General features: G+C 44.4%; 1 protein-coding gene across 1 annotated transcript; it reads right to left on the bottom strand.

Annotated features, from left to right (window-relative positions):
* Positions 1–1,934: 1,934 nt before the first annotated feature.
* Positions 1,935–20,421, bottom strand: LOC146198063 (arylsulfatase B-like). Its single transcript, XM_084592560.1, has 9 exons — positions 20,341–20,421; positions 18,687–18,846; positions 15,620–15,732; positions 11,820–11,930; positions 8,509–8,634; positions 8,243–8,366; positions 7,620–7,913; positions 3,543–3,979; positions 1,935–2,060 (listed from the first exon to the last, which is right to left on the bottom strand). The coding sequence occupies exons 1-9, from the start codon at positions 20,419–20,421 to the stop codon at positions 1,935–1,937; spliced, it is 1,572 nt and encodes a 523-aa protein (XP_084448686.1).
* Between the last annotated feature and the right edge of the window lie 4,202 nt (positions 20,422–24,623).

Here is a 24,623-nt window from a genome sequence, read left to right as displayed (position 1 = left end):
CTACAGAGTTTTCTGTTAAGTTTCGTGAATGAAATTCAGCACTGGCGAGAGCCGAAAGCTACAAGCCCGCGTACGCATCCCACATAAGCAAGCATTCGGCCTCTTCAAGATCGCAGCAGCTGTAAAGCTGGTAGCTTAGGCATTCGCAACACTCTGGCAGAGAGTATCAGCTCATCTGAAGGCCTAAAAGCCACTGCGCGTCAATCATTACCGGGGATGCCGAGGTTATAGCAAGACAACTTTGCAATCAATGATCGCGCATAAAACTCGCTGAATAGCATGACAAGAAGCAATAAAAAATATAATGCTCGCATCTCTACAAAAAGTGTGCATTCTAAACCTATGTATATCATTCCTCGTGCATACCTTTGCGCGCAGGGGCAGAATCGTTAGTTCCTTTTAGTGTAAGTTTCGGTTTTGGGAATCAATGTTTTCATTGATAAGAAAATGAGACTTACCGGCTTTCCGAGGAAGCTTCTTTGCTTCGAGAAAGTACTGCCACGCGAAAAAGCAAGCATATTTTCCATTTCACAAGTAATCAGACTGTGTTAGTTTCGGAGAGGAAAAGGGCAACTTCAATAACGTGCGCGGCAGCTCTTCGGCTAAATCTTGTCCGATGAAATGATTGCTGTACGCGTGAGAAGGATCTCTCGTTTTATTGCTCATTCGTAGCTCACTTACCCACGCTTATCTCAGCTTATTTTTCGGGCAGATATGGGAGCTTGCACTGTATTCTGTGGCGTACGTCCGAAATTGAGGTACACAGCTGGAACGGACGATGACAACAGCTCGAAATATCGGCTGCAACCCCAGCAGTGAAGCAAAATCAAAATGTCCAATGCCGGCAAAACAACAAACAAACAAACAAACAAAAGTGCGCCGATAAACGTGATGTTTCGCTTTTGAAACTCTAAAATCCAATCAAGCACCTGCTGCAGCAGCAGTAAGAGGAGTCATATGTGATCCCACTTACTCGCCTATGCTGACGCTGGTGCCATTCGCTCCAGTGGTGGCGCCATACGCGCCCATACGCGCCACATCAGAACATTATCTACCCGAGTGGTAACCAGACATGCAGAAGGAGGCTTCACGCCTTCTTTTACAATTTCTGCTGGACACTGATCTTGACTCTATATGGTGATAGCAGGAATTAAATGCGTTCTACTGTGAGTGAATGTGTGCGTAGATGGTGACTTCTGGAGTGGACTATGTTATATTGTGAGGGAATGTACTGTTATAAGTGACTGTGCACATAGTGGGGCAGATTTCACAAATATTAGGATTTTTTAACACATAAGTGACGCTACGGTGGAGCAATTGCCGGCAGAATAAGCAAGGCTAATCCCACCTGTAGCATACAACTGAACTCAACTCGTTGCATAAAATCGATGCGCATGCATTTGCTACTGGGTCCATTTAACATAATGTAATTCGGTCTAATCAACTGCAACTTTATTGAGCATGAGAAAGCATGGGATTAATTTGGTACTGAATGGTTTGAACAGTTTTTCCGCCTCGTTTATTTTCAACGCATTCCGCGGGGAAGCTATAAGGCATCGAAAAAAAAAAAATCTCGAAATTGGCTTTGGCTTCCTGTCAGAATCCAATAGAGACGGGGAAGTCCTTCGACCGTTCGAGCACTTTCATGTTTCGTCATCACGTTACTGTTCCAAGCCCAATCGCATCAGGAAAATAAAGCTGCCACTCTAAATCATGTACTTATGTAACAAACAGCACCTCTAGTTGTCGTGGGGGCACGGTTTAAATAGCATGCCAAAACATAACAGGCCAATAAAACCAGGCCGTTGCACTGTTCCCTCCCAAAAATGGTATCAGACAAGAAGAGCTGAACAAAATAACTTTAGTTCATTTTCGATTAATTATTCACACAATTTGTAACCCTCTCGTTACGTCTTCAGAATCAGCTACGGGAATTAAAGCCAGGGAGCCCATATTCCGTTGTTGTTCTCGGGGAAGCCTGCAGGGTCAGTAGGCTTGTTCCTTGTAGGTGTAGCCACGGATCGGTAGAAGTCTATGCGCTTCTTCATGGACGTCACAACCTGTCGGAAAAGTAGATAAGACAGTGAGTTCCATTTCTTCACATAAGCAATAAAAGAAAATGTCTCTCAGATTTTCCTTTGTTTGGAGAAACTAGCCTACATAATGGAATGTCGAATTATCTGAGGTGGCAAAAAAGAAACGTCTTCATATCGAGGAACCTCTATTTCCTGAAAGATTCCTTCGTCGTGAAATACATTTACCTAACAATATCCTTTTTTGTTTACATTTCTATCGGATTGTGTACAGCGAGCAATATCTGGGATGAACTAACACGCCCTCGAGACCACTATCGGCTTAAGATACGGATGACCAATGCAATTCACGCGGCAGATTATGCGTTAGCTTTAGTTTTTTCCAAGGCGGAGAAGCCGCTCCCGCTGATGGGTCCAGACCGTGTGAGCGGCGTCGGACTCCTGTTCGCTCATCCTTGTGGGAAGCGCAGCAGTGGTCGCACTAGTCGAGAACGGCGTTTACATTTCTAGTGCACACTGGTGGCAGTCGTGGTATAATTGCGAAACCTCGGAGACCGGTATTATTACAATATATCGGGTGCTGCTTCTTCAGGAGAGATCCCAAAACACGTCCCTATTAATCAGAACAAAACATATTCACCCTAAGGAATAAGAATTTGGATCAGAGATTACCGCATTTTAGTGAACCCTATACGAAGTAGTCAGATTATCGAGTTTCTCGAGATGAAGGGAGGAATAAACAGCTTACTGTAAAATTAATATAAACTTCGGCTTTAATCTTCTAGTCATTAAATCAACTTATTTTTCCTATTGTTTTATTACTATGAAAGTAATTACAGTTCGTAGTACACACGTTCTTCCTTTTGGAGTCAATTACGTATTATTGATACCATACCGCAATCTTGACGGGGGGTTTGCCACAACTATCATGACCCCAGTCACACAGTCTAAAAGTGGATAAAATATTTTGTTCCAGTAGGCGCTCTTCTATATTGCTTGCGTGATTCTGTAACTCCACGGACCGCGAAGAGAAAATACATAAATTTTATGGCGACGCTTTTCGACTCAGTGTTTGCCATAATATAGATCCCAAGTTGTCACAAGAGAAATTAAAACATTGAATATTGGCAGCATTTTCCTGCTGCATCCTTGTATTTATCCCTGAGCTTTGGCCTGTATCACAAATTTAGCTTTAAGCTGGGCCACAGACGGGCGACAACCCGGTTTGGCCCAAGGGTATATCACATCCATCTTTCCACGCCTGCTTTGCAGCCACCTCGCACAGACAGCACGCAACAACTATACCAACTACCTTTGTTCGATGCCACCTATCACATCTGGCTGGACAACCTGACGCACGTCTTGCTTGTTGTTGTTCACAAATACTACGCGCCTGTAACGTCCGAAGAGCGAGAACGTACATAGAACGACAAGCATTCACGATCACTGCCATTGCACCCTCGGCAAGGCAACGTTGTTCACATTCTAAGGTGAGCGATGATCACTCACATTCGGAAGCGAGTGTGCCAGGTCGTTGAGCTCGCACGGATCGGCGACGATATCGAAGAGGTAGACAGAAGTGTTCGAAGGAAAGTTCTGCTTGCTGCGTCTACCACAAGTGAGAGTGGCCTTTTCTCTCCAGTCTCTGGATAAAGACAAACGATTTCTACGGTACAGCTTCCTCAGCGCATCGGCTGCGGTGGACTGGGCAAGCAGCTCGTCCAGGTTCTGATCTTCACACCTGCCGCCCGGTGAGGAGTAGCGCCCGTTGTACACGCGGGTGTCATCTACGACCAACTTGTAGCGCGAATTCCGAAGTGCTGACGATTTCATGAATACATCATCGTGGTTATACAGTATTTCGGTGCGAGGTGATCGCAGTCCGTAAGACAGTTGCCGCCACATATCAATTCCGTCCAGCCCGACCAGCTTCTTAGAGTTCCCACCTGAAAGAGTGCTTTGTTAAATGAGTGAAATATTTGCTCACTGGAACTTCAGATTAGTGATAGACAAGAAGAAGCAAAACAGCAAAGACCTCGTGGATTGATGGTCGTACACGGATTTAACTGCATTTCAATTAAAACAATATTGGTAAAGAGAACCTCTTTATTTCTCCAGACAACTTCGCTGCTTTTGTATGCGCTAAATGATTCTTTATCTGAAAAACAGCCTCGCCGCGGTGGTGCAGTTGTAAGATGTCCGACTACTGCGCGCAGGCGGCTTTGTTTCGATGCAGGCGAAACGAAGTGGCGTCCGTGTGCTGTGCGAGGTCAGTGCACGTTAAAAATCCCCAGATGGTCGAAGTTACTCCGGAGCCCTCCACTACGGCACTCCTTTCTCTCTTTCCGCTTACACTCCCACCTTTCTCCCTTTCCTTACGGCCCGGTTCAGTTGTCCACAAAACACGTTTGACAAGTACCACACCTTTCTTTTCCTTTCCTGTAAACCAATTATTGAAGAAATTTTAGGGTATTTACATCATTTGGTTTCAACTTCAAAGTGGTCCATTTTTTTTAACTTTGACACATTGATGTCGCTCACAGGCACGGATATATTACGTAGCGCGCGTGCGTGCGCACTCTGCACGGCGACGTCACGTCGGCCAAAACGCGACCTGCTACATTCCAGCGGCGCTCGACGCCGGCGCGTTCGGCGGCTTCCGGCGTGGTCCAACGGCGAGCGGTGCCAAATGCAGCATGCTGCATTTCACTATAGTGTTCTAGAATTGGAAAGTGTGCCGTCTTCGGCGCGCGGCAATGGGAGCGACGTGGTCGCCGGAGCGATGAAAAGCGTAGGTGGCGCTGTCAGCCGTAGGAGCGCATCACAAGCGCGCGCGCCGCAGAGGAAACGCTTGCGGCGTCTGCTTCTGCGGCTCGTTTCCTGCGTGAATTTTTTTGCATCGCGTTGCTTCTCTGGCTGTTGTACTATGGCGCGTTGTTGAGCGAAGAGCGATGATTGGTCAAGCAGGAAAACACATGTTTGCAGAGAGCACAGTAACAGTTCCGTCCGTCTCGTATGACTTTCGCCCCCCCCCCCCCCCCCCCCTTCTTTTACTGAATGCTCTTTTCCTTCCTTTCGTTCTTCTTGCTCATTGCGCGCTCTTTCTGCTGCCTTCCCTATTCGAACCCTTCCCTTCTCGAAATACACCCAAAGCATGGTTGACTCAAATCATGGTTTCCTAAGCAACAGCACCGCGGAAGGCCTTCGGGTAACTTTGCAGTCCACAGTCGACCTCGTTGTCTACTTATCTGCAAAATGCGGTTTTACATACATTATCGCATCGAGACTAAGCCAAGACAAACTAGAAAACCTCTTCGGTATCGTGAGGCAATTTAATGGCTGCAACGATCATCCCACGCCGGCTCGATTTTTAGTGACAGTTAATGCCCTGGCATATTACAACTTAGCGAAGCCCCCAAAGACAGGAAATTGTAATGCTGAAATTGTAATGCTGAAATTGTAAATGCCTTACTTGGAAGTAGCCGTACAAGCGAGAAACCTACCCAGGTTCTTTCAAATCCTATTGATGAGCTTGACCGTTTGGTTGACGAGGGAAGGCTCGAGGACGTCGAAGCTAATTTGAATTCCCGTCCTTCAGATGACCACAGATACGTCACTAGGCACAGCTTTAGCCGTCTCATAGCTTATATTGCAAGATATGTCGCTAGAAAGTTCATGAAGAAGTCAAAATGCAGTACTTGCTCCGCTTATCTCATTTCAAGCAAATCGTGCGCGGCACAAAAAGAAGAAAATCAATTTATCTCAAACTTCGACCACGGAGGTCTTCTTTATCCGTCCTCGGAGCTTGCAAAGCTCGTGCACACGCTGGAAGAGTCTTTCACGTTTTTTTTTTTTTTTTTAGTTCAAGAAAGATTAACGCAATAGCCTGCGTGAATTTGCTTTGTTTTTGCAAAGCGCAGAGGTTTCCAAGTTTGGTAGCCCTACTCATGACAAAGAAATGACACTTAACATAGTGAAGTTCTACGTTCTCATGCGATTGCGTTTTTATGCCAAGTCGCTAAACCAAGAGCAGACCTCTAAAGCAGAGCAGGTAAAGCACCTAAAGCTGAGGAGGTGCAATGGCGTGTTTGAGGACTTTAATCATTCTGCCTTTCTCTTGTGTGTTTTCAAATTTAGCAGCTTAATTTATTCACGGCCTAGTACAGTTCATTAATATTCTCATATAGTTCTGTACAGTTTTATATGTTCGTACCATATTCTTGCACTAAGTCGCGATTTTTTTTTTCACGCATTATGTGGTTTCGTTCATTGCTATATGCTCTCATTCATTCATTTCATTTTAAGTAGGACTGCCAGTTCATATGTATTCGCCCACATTTAAATAAAGTCATCAGTAAGCGCTGGCATAATTTGTCTTCAAGCAATCTTCGCATACCTCTATTTACATGTGGCGCAAAAAGTACGCTAGCCTAGCCTAAAACACCATTCACTGCGTTTTCAGTACGTGCGAGCGTCGATGGAAGACTTCAGTCTAGCCCGCATAAACCGGTGCATCCAATATTAAAAATTTACATGATCATAGAAATACGTTAGACATTCGTCATTTAACCTCCCGCTAGTGTTCGAGAAATAAAGCACCCAATACGTTCAGGAAATATATCTTGCCGTTGCTTGTCAGTTCGTCGGCAATCTGTATCTTACATTGCCTGTATTTGTATTGCCGTTCCCTGACGACGGCCGCTTATTTTATAGGGAACTAGTTGTTTTGTTTATGCACATAACTGTTTTAATACATTTAGACCAGCGTGTGGGAGCGACACAATTTATTGCGTCTTCAGAGTCCGATTGAACTAGCGGTGACGGTTCACCCAGCTGTCTGCTCCGCGCTCACTGCGCTCCTCCTGCACACAGCGCCCTCTCTCCTGTCATCGCTGAAACGACCAGCTCGCCGGCGGCAGACGGCACACTTCTCAATTCTAGAACACTATAATTTCACGCCGGCCGCCCCTTGTTGCTACTCGCCTTCTACGCATGCGCCTCTCCAGCTCCACTCTTCTCGCCGTGGCGATTCCGGTTTCACTGTAGAGGGCGGGTTTTACACATAGCGCGGCGTCTCCGACTTGACGTCGGCGAGCGCTCGCCTGCACGCCAAAAACTTTGGAGTATAACTTCACTTTTAGGGGTGCATTTTCCAATGGCTGCGCGTGGATTCTACGGAGTCTATGAGTCACACAACGGGATCGGAAAAACAAAAGTTCAGACTTTGTTCTGTGTCGAGATCTGTCGACCCCATCTATGCAAGATGGACAGAAGAATAAAACCTCCACAGTTTTACCACCTCCGGAGAAAGATGCGAAAGCGATACGTCTCCCATATTTACTGCCTTACGCATGAGGGCAGTTATTTCAGTGCTGCAGCCTCCTTCCGTCAGTACACCAGAGAAGTAGATGTTATTCTTGAGATGACCTTTTACTCAAACCGCTTAAGCATTTTCGTCATGAAACAGCATATATACTTCGCACTTATTGGTGCCAATATGTCAACCTACAGTTGAAGCGACATCTAAGCCAAAATGCCCACCACAAACTTTTACGTCAGATTATCGGTTTAACTTAGTACACCAACCAGCCACGGAGTAAAAGGTGGGAAGCCAGTCTGTTATGTGCATCAGCTGGTTAGACACCCTTCGCCTCCGTGCAAGTAGGGGGCTCCAGATGAAGCCAGCCACCCTGGTACCGCCTTCCCATAGGGATCCCTTCGCTCCTCTCAGCGGCCAGTTCGCGCCACGGGAGTTGTGGCTGCCCCAAGGAGCACCACCATTGTCGCTGCTGAAAACGATGACGCTATTTCCCAGCATGTCGGCTTCTCCCAAAGCCTGGAACAATTTGCCTACAGACTGGTCCAGGGCGTCTACCATTCCTGCGTAGGAGAGGTGGCGATAGAATCGCTTATTCAGCGCAAATATTGAGGGCGTATTCCAAATTGCATTCATGCACTCTGCAAGCTGTTAGAAAGAATTGGGTTTCATTTTAGCGTCTAGGGTAATAGAGCGTACGAAGAGGGAATCATAGAAGAAAAAAAAACAATAAAGAGTAGCTCACCCGTCGCTAAAATTTTCGTTACCTTGCAAAAAGGATCAATCGAAGCTTTTCAGTCGCTTTTATCATCAGTGTAGTGTTTTCGGACGCTCAATGGAGCACGCACTAGTGATGGGTTCTGCAGAGCAGTGATTAACATGTCAGCCTCACCGGCATAAATAGTTCTGTTTCTCTCTCCAATATAAGGAAATTTGTGGATGTTCTCCTCCGGTGCCTGCAGTGGCTCGACGTCTCCTGCGTGCGCTGCTTGGTAGCTCATGACAAGCAGCAGTGGCTGCAGTTAAAGAGACATTCTTGGAATTATTACGAAATATAATACATGCAATGAATGTTCGAAGCTATGGCAAATGTTAAGCACGTCGAACTCGTCTTAAAGAACAATTTTTTGTAAACCCTAGCCGTGATGCTTTACATACCTTGGACCTCGGGTGATTTCTGATTATGTGCTGCGCCCGTTTAGTGAGCAGTGCCGTAGAATAGGTTCCAGCCTCTGATCGTGTTGGCTCCTTGTCCACCCAGAAGTCGAGGCCTGTGTGGCCTCCCTAAAGGTAAGGCAACACAACATGCTGACAATGAAGGCTGTGAAGCTGGCACCTAGCCATAACAAAAATCCCAAGGATGTACTTAAGTCTGCTTCGGAGTAGTAATATGAAAGCATCACTAATTCTGCACTGTCACCTTGTGAATTCACCCAACACAGCGATAGCTGACCTCGACCACACTGGGCCAGATAACGTGTTGTTGTGCCGTAGGGTATGGGTCCGTAGCTCATGTCACTCGTTTCATGATCGAGAGCTGCGGGCTCCCTTGGCGGTAGTGATGAAATGAGTAAGCGTCAATTAGGTGAACACAGGCGCCTTTATACGCTATTTATAAGGCATTATTTACAACAAATATGCACGGGGGCCAAGGACTACAGACTAGACACAACTATTGTGGCACAGCGACGGCTAGGGAGGCTACGTCATGTCCCCTCCTTGAAAGCGGAACTGCACTCTACGAACGGTCGTGAAGGTCTCGGTCTCCAGAGGCAGTGTGCTCGCTTATATAGGCAACGAGTATTCGCTAGAAGCCGCTGCGATCGCCTAGCAAGTCAGCGAAACCCAGCGAGCAGGATAGTATTGCAGGATCGCTCCAGGGCAGCCGGCCTAGGAGGATGGGTAGGGTAGCGCGGAACCGAAGGCATCTCAAAAGAAAGCGGCCGGCCAAATGGCTATTCCGGCCGAGATTTACGCCTTAAATGCTTGAATTATCAGTTCTTTTATTTGGCAGAGACAAGTTAAAAGGAGAGCGCGCGTTTTTGAAGCAAGGTGCATATATGAAGTGAAGGAGGGGATGTCTGGCTCCTCTGGAAACCAGCCGCACTTCTTCTTAAAAACACCTGTATTATATGGGCTTACAGTTATGGGTGATTTTAGAGTGTTTTGGCATGACCAGTACGGCCAGCTCCATATAGCACGCATTAGTTAAGTTATCGTATGACGACACGCCATAATTTCGATGTCTCAATGGTGCCCTACCCGAACTTCCTATGCATGGTCGAGTGTCAGCATTTTAAACAGATATTTCGGCTAAAATGTGTCCCTGAATGCAACCAAAACTATGTCTTAGCTCAGTGGAAGCTCTGGGGCGGTCCCATTTAGAAAACGCAGTCATACTGCGCCCCATACCTGACCGCAAAAGCCGCGATGCCTCAATTCTTGGCATATTTAGAGCACGAGAATACTAGGACTTTGTGACGACACCGCAATACTCCCGACGTTCTGAGGCTGAGTGCAGGACAGAAAGAACAAGAAAAAAATAATATGGTTTTTACGTAAACTGATCGAGTTGCACAGCCGAAAGCTTTTCGGCACAGGTGAAAGTTGACATGTAGAAGACGACGTACAAAAGGAGAGGGGTTGCATTCTGCACATGGGATAATCGGCTTGGGCGATAAATATGGAATTTGGTATTTTATTCCTACGAGAAGTCACTGGGTCCGAGTCCGTTCATTTCCGACGGCTTTTTTTTTTTTTTTTTTTAATTTGTCCCCGGCAGAGGCTTTACGCAAGATTCGTGGTTGGATTTGGCCATGTTAAGTCTAGTCTAGTGCAATAAAAAATAAGTGAACGTGGTACAGCTGTTGTGCTGCTCATATTATGCACGAAATTTCTATCACGAACCGTGTGCTTATGCAGGTATAGAAAATGTTCATCAGCGGAATTGTTGGACGCATAAACAGAACAGTCTGCAAATGCGGGATGCATGCAATTGCGAATTCATATCTGGTTCAGGTGAAACAAATTATTCCAAGTTAGCTCCGATTCCAGCTGAATTATGGCTGCAATAAGTTCCATTCACACATTTCCACCACCGATAGGCAAAATCGGCTGTTTTTGCTAACTGAGAATGCAGCAACATACTTGCCGCAATCGGACTGCAGCCGTTTCCTCACGCGCGGCGGCTAGCGTATCCTGCCTAACGTGCGCTCCTCGCCACGAGCGGCGCTCCCGTTGGCGCCGGATTTAAGTTCGCCCGTTCGCATTGTCCAAGCCGGAGGCAGCGCGTGACTGCGGCCCGAAATGTAGAATTAGCGAGCGCGCTGATCACTCGCTTCAAATCTTCCATGTGTGAAGGCCACTGGCGCCGGGTCATTTGAAATTTCGCGAGCGTGTTTCAACATGACGTTCGCCGATGCCTCCTTGCAATGCGCCGCTGTCCTGCAGAGTAGCATCGAGGCTTGAGGCTTGAGAAGGGGGGTGTTCGCAGAAGAAGCTTGACGTTCGATTGAACGGATTCCATGCCGCTTGCCCGGGCACAGCAACATGCGTATGTCGTATTTCCTTAGGTTAAATGAATAGGTGGTGCAGATGAAACTTAACAAGGGCGAAGACGCTCATTGCACAACATAGCCATCTTCAGATGGAACTTGTAGATGGCTATGTTGACTGCACACCGTGAGAGTATGCTGCAGTTTTGCACTAGGCGTGATGGGCTGCAGTGATATTGGTCTGGTATCTGGACCAGAGAAGCTGATCTGTTCGTTCTGGCATAGGTTCGAAAATCAATCGCTGCAATGTTTTTATTCTGTTGACAATTCATGCATGCACGCTCTGTGCACAGCTCCTCTATATGCCACTCATGAGCCAAGAAATATTTTCGCATTAAACGAGAGGACGTCTTTCTGTGGGGCGTTCGGCCCTGTGGTAGTCAATGTGCAGATTTACATTCAGTACAAGAACATGTATGCAGCCTGTATGGCTGGATTTCGCAAGAGATTTCTCGAAACGGTAAATGGTTGTTTAAAGAGCACGGATTTTGATCTAGCGGAAAGCCGTTTGCTATCTCTCTAGGAAATGAACAGGGATAAAAGGTTATAAATAAAGCTCCTCAGTGTGATGCCGTATTTTTAGCTACAAGGTACAGTTCATTGGTTTTCGTATCATTAAAGCCTAGTTGGAATTTAGAATGACATGAAGCTCAGTCCTACCAAATTTCGCATGCCAAAGATGACCTCCATATTGTCATGTCTTCTTTTCTCCTTCCCTTTTGATGAGGAAAAAAAAAAAACAAACAAAAATGTTACAACCGAACGGTAGCTGCTAGATTCAAACACCCTAATTGAAGCCAAGTAATCACCCGACTCACTTTACTGTTGGCTGATAAAGAATTTGTGCTCAATGACATGGGTAAATTCACTTCGCCACTCTAAATATCAATTATATGACCCATCGATCGTACGTACCAACGTCATGTAGCGGGAATAATAGTCTTGCTCTCCTAACAGATATCCATAAAAACTGTCGAATCCCCGATAAGGCGGCGTAGCACTTTCGGTGTAAGAACCCAGGTGCCACTACATAAAAAAAAAAGAAAAAGAGAGATGTCAACGTCGAATCTCAAAATGCACCAAAATTCGATGTGTGACAAAGTACGTATTCCAAGTCACTGCTGTGGGCCCGGAAATGAAATTGGTTTATTTCTGCTTCCACTTAAGCGCTCAACCTTACGGGCATAGATAACATTTATAACGCCAAGAGCGGTGCTTATACGGCACACTGAACTTTAATTTGAGGACAGTCAACGTATGTCGGATAAAGCAAAGCGAACGAAAACTTTATTGTTGTATATTGGGAGCTAACATCTTCTCTCCAACCACGGGCGATATCAGCTGTCTTTCACTAAGCATTCTGCGCCTGCTATCCTGGTTTTTCAGCTCTAGTGGATCGATTGAAATATTCCTCAGAGAATCTTGTATTTTCTCTCTGGTCATTTTTCCTGGGCAACACCCTTCTTAGATCATGAAGTCTTCGCTGGAGGCGAAAGGAAGAGGCGTCCGTGTGCTGTGCGATGTCAACGCACGTTAAACATCCCCAGCTGGTTACAATTACTCCTGAACCCTCCACTAAGACACCCTTTCTCTGTAGTACTTGCGTGCGGGCTAGTTGGTTAGGTGAGTCATTATCATAATTATCATCATACTCATGTTAGACGCTATTTCGTGTGTGTGTGTAGTGTTTGTAACTATGCAACTCCAGAGGTCTTCAGAGACCCCTTTCTCTCTTTCCGCTTTTACTCCCAGTTTCCTCCCTTGCTTTACGGCGCGGTTTAGTATTCCACAGAACAATTATGATAGGTGCGGCGCCTTTCCTTTCCTGTGAACCAATTACTATAACTATTATATTGTCACGTGCTTCGGGGCGTCAGGAAAGGAAGAAGAGGCTAGGGAGAGGACGAAGAAACGGAAAACACAGTGGTGTGTGCTGGTGTTCCTTGCGTGACTCGCAGCGTTTTAGACTACCAATAAACACCCCCGTTACGTACTGAGTACGTAACAGTGTGGTGGAGTTTGATGTGTAGATCAACACGGATCCCCGTTGTCTTCGACGAAGCCGCCGGCTCGCTGGTTTGCCACCCTTACCATCTAACATGGCTCAAGACGGCGGCGCTGACCGAACAACACCTGCGGTGAGCAACTGGCAGCACTACCGCGAGCCGCGCACATTTGGTGGAAAACCTGACGAGGACGTCGACGAGTGGCCTACCAACTACGAGCGGGTGAGCCGGTACAATCGTTGGGATGCGACCGTTAAACTAGCGAACGTAGTGTTCTTCTTGGAAGGCACTGCCCTAGTTTGGTTTGATAATCATGAAGACTCGCTTACCAGCTGGGATTGTTTCACAGAAGAGATAAAGGACTGCTTTGGCGACGGATCCGCGAAGAAGAAACGCGCAGAACAAGAGTTGATGCAGTGGGCCCAGGTACCTGTCGAGACATGCACCGCATATATCGAGGATATTGTGAAATTGTGCAAGGTGGTAAACCCTCGGATGTCCGAGGAAGATAAAGTGGGGCACTTGCTTAAAGGTATCGCTGTAGATGTCTATAATTTTCTTATCAGCAAAGACAATTTGAACTCTACAGCTGACTTCATCAGGCACTGCCGCACTTTCGAAACCTTGAAGTTGCGCCGTATCACTCCTAAATTTGGGCGACTGGCCAACGTCACATCTGTTGCGAGCGTTGATGTCAGTGCTCCGGAGTCCATGGCTGATCTGATACGCCGGATTGTGCGGGAAGAATTGTTGCGTGACAAAGACTCTGCGTGCCGGGACGAACACCAGTATGACGGTTGCGCGCTGCAAGCAGAACCCGCGACCCCATCAACTTCCTGGATTCCGGCTTTAAATGCATCACGCTTTGGCGGGGGCAGACAACAGAACGATTTAAGCACTTCTCAGCCACGGATGGGCCGAAGAACCACCTACACACGCCAGGTGGTTCGTCAGCAATACCGTCCCGATTACTACCGCCAACCAGAACCAGTTTCCGCCCGCATTTACTCGGACCGGTGGCGCCAGCAACCCGTGTGTTATAGCTGTGGCATGACCGGACACATCTCCCGGTATTGCCGTCGGCGGGGCCTACTACCACAAGATCATCGACCGCTGCCCAACGTTTCTAATCATTTCGACACTGAATTTCATCCGACACAGACTCTGGATACATACCGCACTCTGACCACTATGTTGGCGATGTACGTGGACTCTGAGCACAAGAACTGGGATGAAATCCTCCCTTTTATTACATTCGCTTATAACACTGCACAGCATGAGACGACTGGCTACAGTCCGTTTTACCTCCTGTATGCTCGAGTTCCCCGCAGTTGTCTCGATACCATCCTTCCTTTCTCCCTCCACAACGAGCCTTCTATCGCCACTACTTTATGTCGAGCCGAAGAAGCTCGCCGCGTTGCCCGCCTCCGCATCATGGACTCACAGGAACGTTCGAAGGAGCGTTATGACAACCGACGCCCACATGTCTCTTATGTGCCCGGTGATTTAGTGTTGCTGTGGACGCCGCTGCGCAAGCGTGGTTTAGCCCAGAAGCTGCTGTTTCGTTATAGCGGCCCTTTTGTCGTTTTGGAGCGCCTGAGTGACGTGTATTATGTAATTTCACGCCGCACCGAAAGTGGCCGATGCTCACGCCGGACCCAGGTGGTGCATGTCGCTCGACTAAAAAGGTTCCATCCCCGCACCTTTCTTAAACTGCTTGTCCTGGGGCCTCGTCTGCGAGGGGGGAAGTGTCACGTGCTTCGGCGCGTCAGGAAAGGAAGAAGAGGCTAGGGAGAAGACGAAGAAACGGAAGACACAGTGGTGTGTGCTGGTGTTCCTTGCGTGACTCGCAGCGTTTTAGACTACCAATAAACACCCCCGTTACGTACTGAGTACGTAACAATATGTACTTATTGCAGATCAGATTGACTAAGGGAATTCTTGGTATCTGCACCATCGGTGCAGCATAACTAACTATATATTGTAAAATCAGTATTACACTCTAGTTACTGAATCGATTCGAAATGACAGAAGGCTCCCCGAGAGATTAAAAGAATGTCATCGGAAGAGTAGGTGTTCTACGAAATAGCGTGCCCGGGGTCACTGCCTAACTTTCCCGCGAATAACCATTTAGACAGCTTTGAACTTGGTCCAAACTGAACAGGAAAAGAAAGAAAAGCAGTCAGTAATTGCATAATGTAAGAGGCTGTAGAGATTCAGATATTTTTTAACCACGCTTCACGAGCTTTGAATATCTCTGTGTAGAAAATGAAATAAGTAGAATAAGCAAATGGATAAGGTACAAAAAGAAACATAGTAGCGGTTCAGTTCGAGAGTCTGTTGCAGTTTTACGCGAGGCGACATCGGTTGTCGCGATAACAAAGTGTTTTCCACGACGGTGAAGACAATGATGGTTGCCGCACAGTGTGAGCGTTAAGGTCAAATTTTTGGGAACAGATGTCCTTAAGTCACCTCACTCTCATTTTTTTCCCCTGATTGCTGACGCTTTGTGCAAGAACCGGACATCTTTGCGTGCTGTGAGCTTCCTCGCTGCTATATAACGCCCGCGGAGTAAGTAGCTCTTTGGAGAAAATGCTGACGGCCATAAAATATTCTTTCTCGTTCTCAAAGCTGTCGTTCCTTTCCCCTGAATACAGCGGCAGCACGTGTACATGAAACAGATGTACAATGTAGACGTCGCCCCCGTACCTTTCCAACAAGGTGAGTTTCGTAGCCAAGCTCCTTTAGGTACTGAGGCATAATCCGCACATTCGTTGGCAGTCCCCAAGGTTGAGCTCCGTCAATAGGGATACCTTGCATGCCTGAGAAATGACAGAAATACAGTGACACTATACAATGTAGCAGGATGAACGACTTTTCATGTCAGGTATAAGTAACTTTCAAGTGATATCTAATTTCCGTTTGACTAGGGTACAGAATCTAGATTAATATTTTTCCTTATTTGTTTCATTTTTTTTCCTGCTCCGCAATCTAAATAATGACACTGTGTCGAAAGCTTTTTCAATAGCTCGCACCTCCACAACTCCATTTTTTTTATCCTGCTATGCATCTGCTGTGCACTGGCTGTCCTCTGCCGCTTATCATGCGGATTGGTCGGCAGTGAAATATTAAGTATTTTGCACTCATCTGGCATACATGAATTTATTACAAAAGAAGAAAAAATACGTTGCCTTATATTTGCTTTTTCCTCCACCGTTGTTATTGAATATGGCGTTAATTTTTAAATTATGGGAGCTGTCTGAGATAACAGAGATTTTCTCAATCTCATTCAGGTACCCACGAACCTGTTATCTCTACTGTACTTTTTTCTTTAATTTAAAACGCACGGATTGGACAGTCCCAAATGATGGTTGTGCAACTAATTTTGAGCATTTTGTCACGTGGGGGTGAGAAGGCCATAGGCACCAAAGGAAACGACAGGTGTAATCACACTGAAATCAACTATTTATTGTGCTGACTTGCGTCCGCAAAAGAGCTCAACAACTCGGCAACGGCGATAGCAATAAACATGCTCTCTGGTCGTCGAACTGAGAATGCCCGTCACACCCGTCAACGCTCGATTTAAAGGTGGCGAAGAAATATCTAAATAAAGTCGCTAACGGTGAGTAGCATAATCTGAAACATCGTAGATGCACACGCGAGTGGCTGGAATCTTCGAGATACATCTCGCCACATCTTGCGCGACAAATAAAATGATAAGCTGCGTCTCGCAACAATTAGCACGAACAAATAAAGGATGCAGAATCGATTTGTGCTCTGGAATCGCAGTGGTAAAGCCGTATGTCGGCGGCTTTCTAAAAAAACGAATAAAGATTTGAATGCTTCGCGGCAAAATCAAAAGCTGCCACTTCTCATATCGGTGCACCTGCTTAGTAGAAATTATTTTTAATCCTTTTATACAGTCTTCCGGTAATGTCCCTCAGAACGTAACGGAAAAATATTTGCCTTCTCTGAATTTTGAGAGAAATATTGGAAATGATACACTTTTTACATTTTTTTTTATTGTTGTGTCGATCCGAGTCTTGTAGTTATGCATAACTCTAATTACTGAAGTAAGCTAGGGAGGTGCTTTGGAGTAAAACCAAACACAAAAGATTGCTACGAGTGTATATATATATATATATATATATATATATATATATATATATATATATATATATATATATATATATATATATATATATATATACAGTAATGATGTAAATGCTTGTACTGTAGCCAAATACGTACTATACACCGATGGTGCTAGCATATCTAGCATATTTTATTCTGCCTCAGACTCTGTGTGCCTTGCCAACATATCAAACTATGCTCTTGAAATCCTTCGGCAATAGTCTGATGCGAACCAGTTAGGTGTGAATACTAATAAAACTGAAACCAAACTTTTCTGACAGAAATCAAAACATGTCAATTTAAGCGCAGATCTTATGTACGGCAGCACAAAAATTGAAATAGTAACCAGTACTAAATTTCTTGGGGTCACTTATTCGCAACATATGCTCTGTGATAAGCATGCCGATCCCGTTTGCGCTAAACTGTCAAGTGTTGGATGCTCTCGATTTAGAACAATACTACCGTTTGGCGTAAAAAAACATATCTATGACTCTCTTTTTTTCTCTCACCCGTGTTATTGCTTTCTAGTGTGGGGTTCTACCACCGCAACAAACTTAAAAGAGGTGGTCATACTCCAATAAAAAAAGATACTTGGGCTAACTTTTTGGTGTCCCATATAAGGCTCATACTAATGATCTCTTCCTTCAAGCAGACGTGACTCCTGTTTGAAATTTTACCCTTATAGGCTAAGTGTCGCATTTAAGCGTGAATTAAATAAAAACCGATCCTTTTTCCACAACCTATCCGAGCTGCAAATAAAAATGGCTTCTTATACTATGCATCAATCTGATTACAGGAAGATGGTCACTCCTCGGGCCAATTATTCATGGTAAAACTGTTCCACATCCTGCCTTCTTTCCTTAATGAGCTTAATGATTATGAAGTTGATTTATGGCGCACTACCTTTCGCGAGCTACGCCACTTTGTTTGCGTGAATGTTAACAGCTTTAAACGTTTTAATTGTTTCGTCCAGCCATAAACAAGTCATTTGCATTGTTTGTGTTCACGTGTGCTTTAGTATCGCCTTCTAGAGGGCACCGTGGTCTCGAGTCAAGTATTTTGCAGCTTTTTACCCACGACCCTTTTCATCTTACTGATGGAAAAATAAACAGTATTATTATTGTTAGTATTATTTTTATAAACTGTATAGTAATGCACATTGGATCTCTGATCTGACGTACTTATGACAAGGGACTATGGCTTATGATTAAACTGCAATGACTCACATGACATGACATTTATGTGCCACTTGTCATTACATGCACTTTATGGCTACCAGTCTCATCGTAATCTGACGTCATATCACATCTTGCTTCCATATATTGTTTTCATGCTTTGCTTCTACTTTTTGCGGACAAATTTTTTTTTTAATAGGCAAGTAAGACATTGGCCTTAATAAATTTCACCTTATGTGGGTTGTAGTCATTAGCAGCGTTGTTATCGTCGCATTATATATATATTCAGCGCAAGCAGTAACATCCTTGATTTTTGTTTCGTAGTGTTGAAGTATTCTAGCATCTTACAAATCCGTAAATAACGGCTGCTCCATGCTCAAACATCGTGCCGCTTGCGTTTCGGAGCCTTGGAGAGCCTGACATAATTTTCTTGCTCTGCAGTGGTTACTGTTGTCCTGATACACCACCTATTCGTATCGGGTACAGCCCAGTCATGAGCGCCGCCCTTGAAGGAGTGCAATACGGCTGGACGTAGTAGCTGTTGAGTATGATGCCATCCGCAGCCAAGGCGTCCAAGTTTGGCGTCGGTATTTGGGAGGATCCGTGGAAACTCACGTCGTCCCACCCCTGCAGCAATGAGCCCAGGTTTTGTGTAAGTGTAAAGATAGAGCATAGGTTCCCAACTTGATATTAAAAGGTATTTTTTTTTATCTATAACATGCGAGATCGTTTTCATTATTGCTAAAGCTTGTACGAACACACTGAAAAAAGTGCACAATAAGATAAATTTCACGCTTGAATGTATGCATGCGTGTATGAGTTTTTTTTTTTTTTTTTCTGGGAAATTTAGATAAGAATGGCGAGCTACGTGGAATAATTAGGCATACATTGAACTCCACCTTGTCAATTTTTCTAAATTATCGTCTTCATTATCGGCTTAGAAAACGTTTTTAAATTTTGCATTATCTTTTCTTTGAATCAATCTTATAAAACCGCACAAACACGCATCGGAAGAGGCGGATTATAGCCTCCTTAACAAAATAAGACGCAGCACTTTACAAAAATAACAAAATTTTTACATTATTTTATTGCAAATACATTCTATTTGCCCCCTAGCTCAGAGCTTTTGTGTGGTCCTAAATACCGATGAAAAAAAAAATGGGTGTTTAAATTATTGTAATTTAAGAATTTTTTTTCTGTCATTTTGCTAAATAAGACACTTCTAGAGAACAATGTTTGAGGCATGATAGCTTCTGCTGCATATGAAATCAAAATAACAAAAACCTCACCAAATCAGAAATCGAGTGGAACCTTACGCAATGATAGCAGTAGAGACTATGGCTAGCCATTTTGAGTATTGCTTCTGTTGCTGCTGCAGTTGCTGTCATTCTTGTGAAAGGAACACTAAGGACAGCTTAATTAAATGTTTATTATCTAGAAATATACTCTGTCTCTGTCACCCTCAATATTCTGACGCTTGTCATGGAGAAGAATATGGGGGCACATAAGCTCCGCCTTTAGGGTATAACGCTATAAGGTAGGCGGCCATTCGGAATATAAAGCTACGCTCTACCTTTGCTCTTGAACGTGCCTGCGAAGCCTGTAGTTCTAGCTTGCACGGCTCGACATCCAAGATCACTGGAATGTTTGCTCTTATTCCTCTTTCCCACCTCAAATGAACAACCCGAGTTGACAGCTCCTCCCAAGTTTCTGATATGTGGTCTGGTTAAGTCGCGCAAGCCATCAAAGAGTCGGTGCTCGGCCATGCCCGCGAGTTTTCGCCCACAACAGCGACACCGACGAGGACGCAGATTTTCGGAGTAATGGGTCTCATTAAAAGGGGTGTAACATCAAGAAAGATATTCAAATGAAAAGGCATGTTTGGAACACGGAACCGCTTGGCGCTAATTATCATAAACTGACCTAGCTTGCTGAAATTGCAAACTTCGAGCCCTGGATGGACTATTTTGTTCTGAAATAGGATTTAATTTGATTGTTAAAAAATATCGTTTAGGTGTCTAAGTATTAAGGAAAATGGCAATTTTACTCAGAAATGAGTTCACCTAAATTTACCTAGAGGCATTGATACGCAGCATGAAATATGGATTCCTGAAAACTCACCAGGTCGTCGGCTAGGAAGAGTATAATGTGAGGGCTCGTTCTGGCGCCCTGCGCCAGCCTTAAAGTTAAACCGAGAAGCATCAGGTGTAAAGTGCATCTTGGCGGTTTCCTAGCAAGAAAAGGGGATAACAGGATTCATTAGCGAGTACGCACGCTCGACTTCTATTAAGCTCTTACAGTCGTAATGCTCCTCAGCATGCTCGTTGGGAATGACTACGACTTTATTTGCAGACGACCCTTTTTGCAGATAAAGATTTCTTCTGGCAACTTTATGGTTCATTCGAACTTTTTGTCGCATTTACTAATCATTTATCAGTAATGCATGCAATACCAAGACAATTAAGACAACTCATTTTTATAAGTCATTGAAGGCGATGAACACGGGTCGTTCCTGCTGCAGGTGGTACGCACCGTAACACTCTTGCGCTTGCCAAGGGAGCCTGCATACGTACGAGCGTCATTTCCTAAATGGTGCTCCAGATGGTGCTGCGCATCATCCCAGGAACATCATGCAACGACAGTACTTCTTTGAGGGATACGCATGCTATGCCGAGTGGACGCAACCGATTACTTATGGGTTTGGTAACGCAAAACTTTATCCAGGCACAAAAGAAAATTTATGCAAAGCGCTTCCTATGCAAAAATATGCAACAGCAGCCCTAACGGGCAACTTCTGACTGCCCTTATTACAGGGTAATAAACAGAGCACTCAAGAAAAGCTTGAAAAAATTAAACCTTGAGCCATAAATCTTTGATACAGATATCAAATGACCTCGGAACGTTTTCAAAAGAAAAAGAAAATATGTGCAGTTTTACAAATTTATAAAATTGACACCAGAATAAAGAAAATGGTTAACCATTCAAGAAGTTTGATTTCCTTGTTTTATTTTATAGACAGTGTTTAAAAATCTGGTTATAGTTTTTCAATTATTATTTGGGCACAAATATTGTCATTCGAAATAAAAGTGCGAAACACAGGCTTTGGTGCTGCTTCTTTTCGAGACAAGATAACGATCTTTTGGCACTCAGTCTTTTATGCGGCATAAAGCTCCGTTCGTTTTCTTTAATATTTTATAAAGAAGGTAGATAATTCTGGAAGTGGATCTTTGTGCTATGAACTGTTTATCAAATCATACCTCTGCTTTTATTACGTTTAATGAAATATTTTGTTTCCCCTAAATGGTTATCCCTTTTAGGCCACTTCAGGGTCCTCTCTCAGGCTTTTCAGCAGGCTTTTTGTGCACGCTGAAATTGCAAAAAAAAAAAAAAAGAACTGTCATTAAGTGCCACTGCGGCCATTTCAACCACATGCACAATAGTCTTCAAGCAGGGTGTTCTTGGTGCGAGCAGCGGTACATGAAAAGACGCCAAGAAAATATTTCCGATCAGCGCCTGTTTTCTTACCTCTTTCTTTCAGAACGTAGCTTTAAGGTTTCTACTCTCGTTTAAACTGGGCTTCAGATCACCTGCGTTAACGATCTTAGATTCTTGATATTGAACTGTAAATAGCGTTGAAAAAGACGGGAAGCGAATCCAGTATTTTGCATGCTGCACCTTCAACGTTGCTTAGTCAGAAAGTGGACTTCATTCAAAGCAAGTTTTCGGGCAGAAACTGTGATTCAGCAGATTTTCGAGACGTGTGCTCTAGATATGAAAAACGGAGATACGTAATTAGATGCAAGTATAATATGATTTATATTTGGGAAGTTTTGGCGTTGGTATCCGGATGACTACGACAGAGGTGTTCATAACAATGCAATTCAAGCAGTGAAGCTGCGCGCCGAAAAGACGCAAACATTCATGACTGCGTTGGCTAACTGGAGATGCAACACATGGGCGTTATTGAACACAAGTGGATTACCCTGCGCAAAAAAAAAAAAAAAAAAAAAAAAGAATGTTTAAACGAGCGTTCAGCCTCGTGGCTAAAATTTCTAAGCCATCAGTCACGAATTCTCGAAAGAAGCCTTTGACCTGCGAATCAAATTACGCAATCATGCCAGGTTTTCTTTCCACTTGTCTCGTTACTTATGCAATTTTGTTGTATTTGCAAAGTGTAAAAATTAAAAACTTCTCTTTCCTAATTTTTCCGTTTCGAGAATGGCGCTTGTCTGACTCCTCGTGTGCTCGTGCTATGCGATATAATGATCAAGCAAACATTTACCTAAATGGCGCAAGTGTCCTCTTCCCGATGTGCTCAGTGTTTCTGCCACGAAACCAACTATATATATCTCTCCAAGCGTCTAAAGAAAATCTTGCACATGCCTCACATCACGTGCTGACTGCCAATATTGCATGGTTCAACCCCATATCTCGTCCAAGGCTCAAGTGCGGCACTGCACAAACAGGTCTCTTTGATTAAAGGGATAGACGCAAGATGCTTACGTTTTTTGTAGAGCCGCCATTTTTGCTGTCGATGGTAGATGTAAAAGTGTCGAGTAGAAACCCTTCATGCGTGACGACTCGTTCTCAGACAGTGGCACATGTCCGCGCCGTTCTCTGCTGCCCGACTTGAATGTACGGTGGTAATACACCGGGTATGCATTTAGATTTTAGGAGCGTTGACGGAACGGCACAGAACTCCCGCAGCGATACATTTGTCCAAACATATGCCCACGTCGCAGTCACATAAGTGACGAGCAAAAGAAAGTAGGGCAAGAAAATGAATTACAGCGACTCTAAAACAAGCAAAGAAAGCGTGTCACGTTCCCCTTCACGAGACTAGGAAGAACACAGCAGCGTAACACGTATTATGACTAAGGAGTTCTAAACACGTATACATTTCAACGTGCTGCTTAAAAGCAGAAGGCTTAACAGATATCCTTGCGGTGAAACCAGTACAGATGATGTTTGTTTTGTGACTATATATATTACAGATATCCTGCATTCATTAAATTCCCGCTGAATATTATCACATATTGGGTTCAGTGCGTAAACTGATAAACATTGTGGAACTAGGAAGGTAGCCGTGAACCTGTCGCGGAGTCACAACGTGCGGTTGCATCATTATTAGCTAGAAAAGCTGCTCAGAATCGCAATTTCCGGCACACTGTCCACACTTGTCGCTAGAAACCCCGTGAATAACAACTCGAAAGCTGATCACCCGCATGTTCCCTATTGAGATTTTTGCGCGACCAACACAGCGCTGACAGACTCTTACTCAACTCGTGTGGACAGCAGCAGTTGGTGGCGCAGCTATGCTGGTATATCGTTTTTTTTTTTTATGTTATTCCCTCGGAATCCCATAGCCAAGTCAAGACTTAGCTGACGGCTATCATCTGGAGGTATACGACCTACAGGTGTATCACTCTTTATACGGGCGATACGTTTTTAGTTGACACTTTTAAAAGAACACCAGGCGCTGTAGGTCCAGCACATTTACTGTTCGTATATCCACCTCTTGAGCTGACAGTCATGATGGCGGCTTCAAATCCTATTTCTGCTTCCCACTAGGCAATGTCCAGTTCGATTTCATGCATTTTTAAAACGCTTGCAAAAGGATGGGTACTGAAGAAACTTTTATGGAAAGCGCGCACGTCGCTTTGAAGTGAAGGCAGTCATACGTATACTACGGCAGCCTTTTCTTTTTTTTTTTTTTCATTGCTATCAAAAAGTATTGTATAGGCTGTACTTGAATTATCCGCGGTAAGTAGATCTCACTGTACGCATACATAGATGTCAACTCGGGCGCCTTTTTGCTGTACAGCTCGTAGCTTGCGAAGATCTTTCCTTACCATATGTCGCAACAACGCTCTCATTTGCATTCTGTAGTCCAAAGGTGCGCCAGCAGCACTATGAAGTTACACAAGGATGAGTCGGTACCCTCGATAATAAGCAAGCAAGGCAGTGTCGTAGTGCATAATTATATCAAACTTTCAAACGGCAGACGAATTCCTGTGTAGCTGTAGCAAGAGTGGGAAGAATTGTTACTTAGGGAAGTAAATTCATGTGGATGACCCCTTATTTAGTCTTTTCGTTTACGTGAAGCAAATAAGAAACATTGCAAGTAACAATCAACAGTCGATATAAAGATTAAACTCAAACAAATGTTCTTGGTATCGTCGACGACATGCTCAGTTAATTTCCGCTTTCACAAAACACAACAAAAATAGCTTCAAAATCATCAGAACTAACTATGACAGACACACTTCGTTGGAAAGGTAAAAAAAAAGACAGGACCCACCTACGGACTTTTAACATCCGCCGTTAAAATCGATGCCCACTTCTGTATTTTCTCCTATGAAAATGCAGCTTCCTCGATAAGGCATTTATAAACAGTGCATCCT

This window comes from Amblyomma maculatum, chromosome 2 (assembly GCF_055883805.1).
Source record: "Amblyomma maculatum isolate TAMU_Amacu chromosome 2, ASM5588380v1, whole genome shotgun sequence".
Taxonomy (NCBI): domain Eukaryota; kingdom Metazoa; phylum Arthropoda; class Arachnida; order Ixodida; family Ixodidae; genus Amblyomma; species Amblyomma maculatum.
The sequence above is the reverse complement of the archived record's forward strand: the minus strand, read 5'-3'. Positions and strand labels throughout refer to the sequence as shown.